The following is an 8,373-nucleotide window of genomic DNA, read 5'->3' as shown; positions in this document are numbered from 1 at the left end:
GATCAAGTCAATGTTATTCCTAGAGTATTTCCTTGTTCTGAACAGGCAAAAAAGCAGATTAGAAGTTGAAATTATTTCAAAATAATTTGGGTTTTGGTACACAGCAGAAAAACTTTCCTGACTTTACAGCAATAGCTCATCTTTAAGTTGATACTGATACTACCACTTTTGGTATTTCAAGTGTAAAATTGTAATGTAATTCTTAAAAGATGTAGCTACTACTAATAGTCAAAACATTGGCCAAAGAATGTGCAAACAGAGATTTCGGCTCAAGTTGGAATTCCTGAAATGCTGTATGCTCTAAGAAGCGTTTGTTTATCTGCTCCCCCAAACTTTCAGATATTACAGGAAACTGACAGGTGGAACAGGGAGATCACACGTGCCATGTAGAACAACTTATTGCAAATGGAACTGATAACTTTCAGGTCACTGAGTCAAGTCAGCTGTTGCCATGGGAAACTTCATATAAAATATTTCATAAAATCATGGATCTTTTAACATTGCATGGGGGTATCAGTAGATTTGATAGTTTACCCAGTAACGCGATATTGGTGGAACCTCATTCTTCCAGGGGATTTAAAGCCACTTCGAACAGATTTGCCCTATTAGACGACAATGCTATCCATAATAGTGGACATTGGCATGAAAATGGGGTTTGAAGATTCTGGTCCTGGAATTAGTGGAAATAATATGCTTTTGTAAGAGTAGTCTGAAAGGAGAGGTCATTTTGAAGTTAGAGTGGCTTGATTAGTAACTCACAATGATGCCTGAATCAGAAAACTTGTGTTTTGTGGTCTCTGACATTCAGCCTTCCACAAACTGGTTTGCTGATCAATGAGATGAACAGCAAGCTTATGCTGGTTGACAAGGAAAGCATGTCCAGGTTGTGTTCCTACACTTCCCTTCTGGCAGGTTTGATTTAAGGTGGTAATTTCAGCTCTGTAGGGAGAAAGCCATGAATTTTGGATCCAGTGTGCCTGAGGTTAGGTGTCACAGCCATCTGGAGAGTGGATGTCATCCACCAAGATGTCGTTTTCAAAAATCCACATTAAGATTGTCTTCATTGGAGAGTAAGATTGTAGAGAAGCAAGCACTAATTACATTTTAAGTTCAACTCCAAAGTAACTGATAGTGACCTCTGAATAATTCAGTGCTTGCAGCTTTCTTCTTTTTGCTAAAGCATTTTTTCATTCTGTGTGAACTTTTAAAGCACTGTAGTCCCTCAGCATCCAGACTGTCTTAAGGCAGGAACAGGTACAGCACTGAAGTGTTGTAGAGAAGCACATCCAGTCTTCTACTGTAGCAGTCAACCAAGCTACATTCCTATTAGGATAAAGGCCAGTAAATGTTTGTTGTTGACTCCTGCAAATTCTGTTTGAAAGGCTGTTCTAAAACCGCTTGCCTCTGTATTTTTGGGGTAATATTTATAATGCTTGTTGATCACTAGAATGTGAGAGGCTAATTCTCAAGAACAGACTTATAAAGAAAGAAAATTACTTTTGACTTGCAAATTTCTCCCTCTTAGCTACAGTTTGTGGATATAGTACTCTTCAGGGACTTTCTTTTAAATTGTGCATTTACTTCAGGGTTTTTTGTTGTATACACTTTTTATATTTTAAAATGAACTAAGCATTTATAGACAGAATGTTTGAAAATGCAGGTTGCTTCCCCCCCAATTCAACTAGTATTTCATTTCCCACAGCAGTGCAGATACCAAGTAGAACAAAACTGAAGGTTTCCTATTATGAATTTGTTTGATCTATTGCAAATTAATTTACAGACTCAGTGATAGCTGCTGGGAAATGGAGGATTGGTTTTGTTTGGTCAGTGAAGACAACAGGCATGGATCTAAGGGTTAACAATAATGTACTTGAACAAATTGAATCAGAACATAATGTGTGTATTGTATTTGATTGCAACATGCATGTCCATGGAAAAGTTTTTTGTTTAAAACAAATCAGGGCTATGGCTTAATTATCAAAGCAAAACAAGAGACATAAAGAGCTACATGTTTCTGATACTGCTTTTTTCAAAAATAGCTCCCTTTGCACAGTTATCTACATATTTAATTTCCATGCATAATAGCAAGAGTTATTGTTGTCATTTGTTAAGAGAGATTAACAGATAGTGAGTACAAACAAACGCAAATAAGACCTGAATAGAGAGGTGACAAAGAAGAAAACACCTCTTTAGTATGTATTATAACTGGTAGGAGGTCTATACAAATGACATGAGCTGTTTTCTACAGGAATTGAAGGGACATTTAGTTAGTTAGTATCTACGTAACATGTTTGGGTTTTTTTTATTCTAGGCAACAACTTAGATCTCCATTTTTTAAAATATAGTTTATAGAGAAACGTGCTGTTCAGTATGTTTAGATCATTATTTCTTAGTAGTTGAAAACAGGTATAATTGTAAGCTGTTGAATTTGAATGCTTATTTTTATCCTAAGCTATTGTTTTTAGTTTAAGCAGGGTTTTTCAGTCTTCTTTTTTCACCTGTATTTTGTGACCAGCAAAGTTCCCAGCGATTTCTTCAGGAGTGACTGCACTAGACCAAAACAATTTCATAAAGAAACTTGCTTCAAATGTTATTATTCAATGGTAGTTTGGGTGGACCATCTATGCTTTCCCTTATAAGACAATAGCAGCAGTACCTTGCAAATGGTGTTGTCCTTTGTTTAATTGTTAGCTAAAAATGCCAATAGGTGGCAGAAAACACTTTTATCCTGTATTATTTTCATGGTTGTCTATTTTTGAGTATTCTGCTCAGCCGAAGTTGAGATGCTGCTCCTATTCCAGGCTTTGTTTTTTCACTTGCACTTGCATTCCCTAAGTACCTTACTATCTGACAGTTTCCATGCTTTGTTTTTATAGTATAATAAATTGTTTTAAAGTTCAAATGTAGTAATTTAATATGTTTTGAGTCATGAGTCTTTGAATAGAATCTTTTCATAGTTACAGCTGAAACAATTATGCTTTTAAACAGGGGGGTTTTGGAAGGGGTGGGGACACCCTCTGCACCTCCCCCTGCCTAGCTGTGTATTTTAAAGCCCTTTTTGTGTCAGACTGCTACCAGATGTTTCTAGGAAGGTGGAGATGCCACATAATAAGTAAATATGGCATAAACAGCTTTCCACACAGAGCATAGATTTTTGTCTCTAAGAATTAACTTAATGGAAGATCTATGACAATTCATTATCCTTTCCAGAAATGTTTTTGTGTTTTCTCTCACAGTGGCTCTGATGATATTCTCAATACTCACATAAGTGAGTGCCTGAAGATATTAGTGCTATCCCTGGATAGCTTTTTTCATTAGGAAGTTACTCCATGTCTATTAAAATTGAGTTATTTAAAAAATGTTAATGTTATTTAGCACCTTCCTCTTTTAGAAATAAATCTTGTGTTCATTTGCAAAACCAAAGCTAAGGACTAGCTTTTTCACTTGGGGCTTGTTTACATCTGCTGACTCCAGAAGACACAGGTCAGATGTCTATGTTAAGTCAGGTCCTAAATTAGGACTTTCCATGGTGAAGCATCTGCTGATGAAGTAGCTCAGTCTTGTGTATATCTTCCTAATGTCACTTGTGAAATATTTGTCATAAATAATTTGTATGTGACAAGGAGAGTGGTGCTAGGACTGCTAGGACAACTGTTGTGCGAGAGATCAAAATTAAATCCACAGAAGACTTCGGGATTCTTGGAATTTTCTTGCCATGCACTATTAAATATGTAACGATTTACATTGTTAATCTACATAACAGTAAAACTCAAACATAGTGATTAGATACACTGATCATACTGCTTCCATCAAGTTTGCTATGACATTAGGTGTACTCTTATTTTATTAAGAGAATCTAGAGCAGGATTTTTCTCATCCCAAAATCTGTTAAATGAATTGCTTTTTGGAGATGCTTATTTCTTCTTCCATTTACTATAAACTGATGATAGTGTGACTAGCTTAGACTGGGTATCAGACTTTTAGATACCTAAAGTTGGCTGAAGTGAACCCTAAATGTATATCTTAATGGCTCTTTCCATTTCTGCATTATGGACTCGAGCACATGCATTTTAGGTAGTGCTACATACATTATTGTTGGCATGAAGTTCCCCACAGAATTTTTTTTGGTCTGCCCACAGGGTCATAAAAGCTCCTCTCTGCTAGAACAACAGGAAGTATTTTGGTGGGCTTGTCACTGAGTGGGATAATATTGAGAATATGATATGGGAGGAGAAATGGTGAAAGAGGAGAGGTCTCTGAAATAAATGAAGTTATTTGGAAAGGATTTGAGGTTTCGTCTTAAAAAAAGCGAACAAAAACTGAATCAGACTTCTAGCGCTTTTGAAAACATTACAGAAGAATATATTTTTTAAGTTTAAGATAGGGATAAAGCTGACAAACATGAGAGAACATAGTGTTCAGATTATCTGATCCTTTAGAGAACAAGCTGCAAAAACAAACAAAATCTCTGCATATTTCAGTAAATGATAGGAAAGACAGTGACAAAAATTTTTTTAAAAATCCAAACAAAAAAAAATCCAAGGGGGGAAAAAAACCACAAACAAAAAAAAGGCAAAAAATTCCACCCACAATACTTTTAAGAGTAGGTATAGTCAAATAGTCAAATCCCATTTTAACAGAGTTTTGGAAAATGGAAAACTAAAGTTTATGTATTTCTCCACACACATTCCGAAGTATTCGAAATAGAGTACCTCAAATATCTAACTTTAAACTAGGCTACTGACAGAGTCGTATTGAATCAGTATGCTGGATTACTGAAGTACAAAATACAGATTTGTTTTTGGCCATGCCATTGAGGAAAGAAAACGTAAGTCACCTCTTACTAACAAATATGCTTTGCCGTCAAACCAGAATCTCCAGGAAATGAAAGCCAGAAAAGGTATGTAGTTGCAGGCTACCATTATTGACTTGTAACCAAGATGGTGATAGTGACAATAGTGCTCTGAGGGGAGCTGTGGAAACTAGAAGGGTAAAAACATGATAATAATTGGAAGCCTGACTTGCCACCATGGAAATTAAGTAGAAGTAATTGTCAGAGCATGATGTTGAGACAACTTGTTAAAGAGCCAGTGAGCAAGGAAGCAAGCAACTTTTTGAGTTGCTCTCTGGTTTGTAATATTTCTGTCAAAAGTAGCAGGAATCTTGGTATGGTTAGATTAAACTTTGCAGGAGCAACAAAAACAAATTTTGGAAACAAAGACAAAAATAAACAGTCACTGCTCCTAGCAGGGACATCATCAGCTGATAATCTGAAATGCGGAGTTTGACAGTGTTGAGCCTGCTTAGGGGTGGTAAAAGCAGGAACTGTTTGAGAAGTTGCAGAAAGACCTTGTGATACCAAGTCGACTTTGTCATTTAACAATGGAAAATTAAATCCTCTGTCAAGTAATGTTTAGTGATGCAGATGCTAAAAACCCAATCTTAATTTTGTATACAATGCATGTATTGACTTACTAGTGAATAATACAATTATAATTCTTGGATAATAATAAATATCTTTCTGGAAATTACTGCTCAGTGCTCAAATGCTCAGTAGTGCTTCAGGCAAACAGAACTTAAGGAAAGAAAGGATCAGAGAACAAGATGGTAAATACCATCTTGTTTCTGTATAAATTCATGTTCATCTAGCATCATGAATACAGTGTGCAGTACTGGTTTCATCTCCCTCCCCATTTGTCTCATTTTCCTCCACCCTTTCATTTCAAAAAGACCTGGAAGAGATTCCGAGAAGGGCAACAAAAAAGTGGAGTGGTTTCCATGCCAGGAACAACTAAGTAAATTAGGACTGTGGTTTGGAAAAGAGTTTGATTGCAGATGATGTGATGGAGGTCTATAAAATCATGAGTGGCATGGAAAAGGTGAATGCAGAATGATTATTCCTAGTCTCTCCTGATAGAAGAACTAGAAGGCATTAAAAAAAGAAAATCTTTTTCTCTCTAATTTTTTTTTTTGATGTGTGCAAGGAAAAGATGTTAGTTTTTCATATAGTGTGTAGTTGTTCTGCAGGATGTTGCAGATGCTAAAAGTTTATATTGGTTCCAAAAGCACTTGAAATTCATTGAGATGGGGGTAGTAATGCATCCATCACCACTGAATAGAGTGAGTGATTCAGGAAGTCCTTGAGCCATTTCCAAAAGCTGGGAGAATCTGCTGGAAAACTTAGGTATCTGTTATTGGTGTTTTTTAGAGATGAGATGTGGCATTGGTTTAACCTGTGGTTGTACCTGTACAAAAGGTACATCCTTACCAATCTCAGAAGCGTTCTTTCTTTCGTACTCTTAAAAGAAGCCTTTTGCGTTGTCTCCCTAAGCTGAGGTATAGCAAGCTGGCTCAGATTTTAGTTCATTCTAACTCAGCACAATGTTAGTTTTTCCTAAATGAGCCAGAAGTCTCAATAGCTTTCAATAAAATAAAATAAAATAAAAAGATAGAAAAGGAAAGAAAGCTTCTGGCTGTCATCAGAAAACCTAAAAGTTAAAACTGCTTTTCCCGTCTAAAGCCCAAGCAAGGAAATGGCACTTTAAATTTTAATTTGTTATGGGTCTCTGGGGTCTCTTGCTGTCTGGTCTACATAGTTGTATAAAATAATTCTGTTACATATTAACATTGTCTGAACTGGAGAAGAGCAGAGGTTTCAGAATATTTCAAGAAAGGGATGACTGCACTGTGCAGACTGTGGGATTTTGAAGCAAGAGGACTCCAACATTGCTTGTGTTACCTTAAACGCGGACCTTCCCCTCTTTGGACATACTATAGTACCGCTTCACAGAGGGTGCTGAAGTTGGGATTTTTTTTTTTTTCTTCCCTGAGTATGATTCATTGTTTAAATGGGGTAAAAAGAAGCTAGAACTTGAATTTATGGTCAAAATGTATTTTTGTCTACATTCTTCCTTTCTGCAGGGTTGGTTAATATGTGAGGAGCCAACTTGCCAGAATCGAACCCGTCGACTCCCCCTGAGTTTTTCCCGCAGTGGCCCTGTGTGCCAGGCCTGCAAGAAGGCTGTCCTGAGGCCAGAGGTGAGTGGTTTAGGATAAACCTTTGATGGCAGTGCAGCAGGATTCTCCTGAGGCTCGCCTCTCTCTCTCTCTGAACTCAGACTTTCAAAGGTAGCAGGATTAAGCAGGAATTTTTAATTAGTTTATTAGTTTAAAGGGGACTGTTTATGCTTTTTCTACTCCGCATTTAAGCTGTGTCCTCATTGCTGTGAAGAGAGCATGCCATGCAGCTGCTGTATTTGGAAATTTTCCAGCTGACAAGCATTTGATCAGCAAACTAGAATTTGCTGGAATGTGTCTGCCAGAATACAGGTAAATTATAACAGACAAACAAAACCCACCTTCTGAAACAAAAACAACTGCCACCTTTTCTGCTGACTAGTTCTCACCTGGCTGAATTTGGTGCTGAGGAGCTGGAGGTGGGGGTACTCTAAGGCGTAAGTATTTTCACATGAGAAGCTCTGGGTTTTACACACTTGGATTTGGCTCCATGCCTGAAAAATATAGAAGCTTTTAAATCTCACATTGAGCTACAAGGTCTGGCCTTGCAAAGTTCAGGGCTGCCTGCTCCACCCTAGCTGGTTCTCTTGGATTCTGAGATTGAAAAAACTGGTTCTGTTTCACATTGTAAAATTCTGGCAAAGGACTTCAATTTCCTTGTAAGGAAAAAGAGAATAATAAAAAAAAAAAAGTTTAGAATTTAGAAGAATTTATATTTTCCAGAATTTACATAAGACAACCAAAGAAAGAGAAAAAGAGTCTGTAAAGAAAATAGGGAATCTTTGATTTGGGTTCATTTAAGGTTGTAATAAGTCTTTAAATTATCTTTACTTTTATAAAACTTACAAAATTAAGGGCTTGAGGTGGGGCTGTCAAGTGAATGCCCTGAACAACATTTTTTTATTTACCACATGAGATTTTTTTTTTGATCCTTCTTATTCAGTACTGCAGTCACAAAGGATAAATGTCAGTAAAAGTCAAGGGACTGAAGCAGCATTGTCAGAGAGAGACTGATCAAAAGATAGCCACTTTTTGCATTGGTGGTTAAGTTAATGTTGAAGCATATAAGAAGATCAGATAATGAACAGCATTAAAAAGTAGGTAAAAATAAGTGGAAGTTCCCAATCTCCTAACACAGGAACCAGGTGATATCACATAAAATTAAAAAGGAAGAAAAGCAAATCTGGCAGAGAACAAACCTTTCACCTATGCCATTAATTCGAAGTATATTGCCGTGAGAAATTTAAAGCCAATACCAGTGGAAAAAGAGACCGAGGATTATATGGCTAGTAGAATTGTCCAGACATATTAGTTATCAACAAAAATTTATGAAGAAATTCAGGTTTTGATCCAATT

At 36.6% G+C, this 8,373-nt stretch overlaps 1 protein-coding gene across 1 annotated transcript in view; it reads left to right on the top strand.

Moving 5' to 3' along the window:
• LOC104525675 (DNA polymerase alpha catalytic subunit-like) overlaps nucleotides 1-8,373 on the top strand; it is a gene marked incomplete at its 3' end in the record, with an annotated part of 70,552 nt that overhangs the window by 38,084 nt on the left and 24,095 nt on the right. The window contains exon 4 of the mRNA XM_010168892.1: nucleotides 6,922-7,038. Within this exon, the coding sequence (XP_010167194.1) occupies nucleotides 6,922-7,038 (117 nt within the window). The remainder of the gene's footprint in view (nucleotides 1-6,921; nucleotides 7,039-8,373) is intronic.

This window comes from Antrostomus carolinensis, unplaced genomic scaffold, assembly GCF_000700745.2.
Source record: "Antrostomus carolinensis isolate BGI_N321 unplaced genomic scaffold, ASM70074v2 scaffold10785, whole genome shotgun sequence".
In the NCBI taxonomy this organism is placed as follows: domain Eukaryota; kingdom Metazoa; phylum Chordata; class Aves; order Caprimulgiformes; family Caprimulgidae; genus Antrostomus; species Antrostomus carolinensis.
The sequence above is the reverse complement of the archived record's forward strand: the minus strand, read 5'-3'. Positions and strand labels throughout refer to the sequence as shown.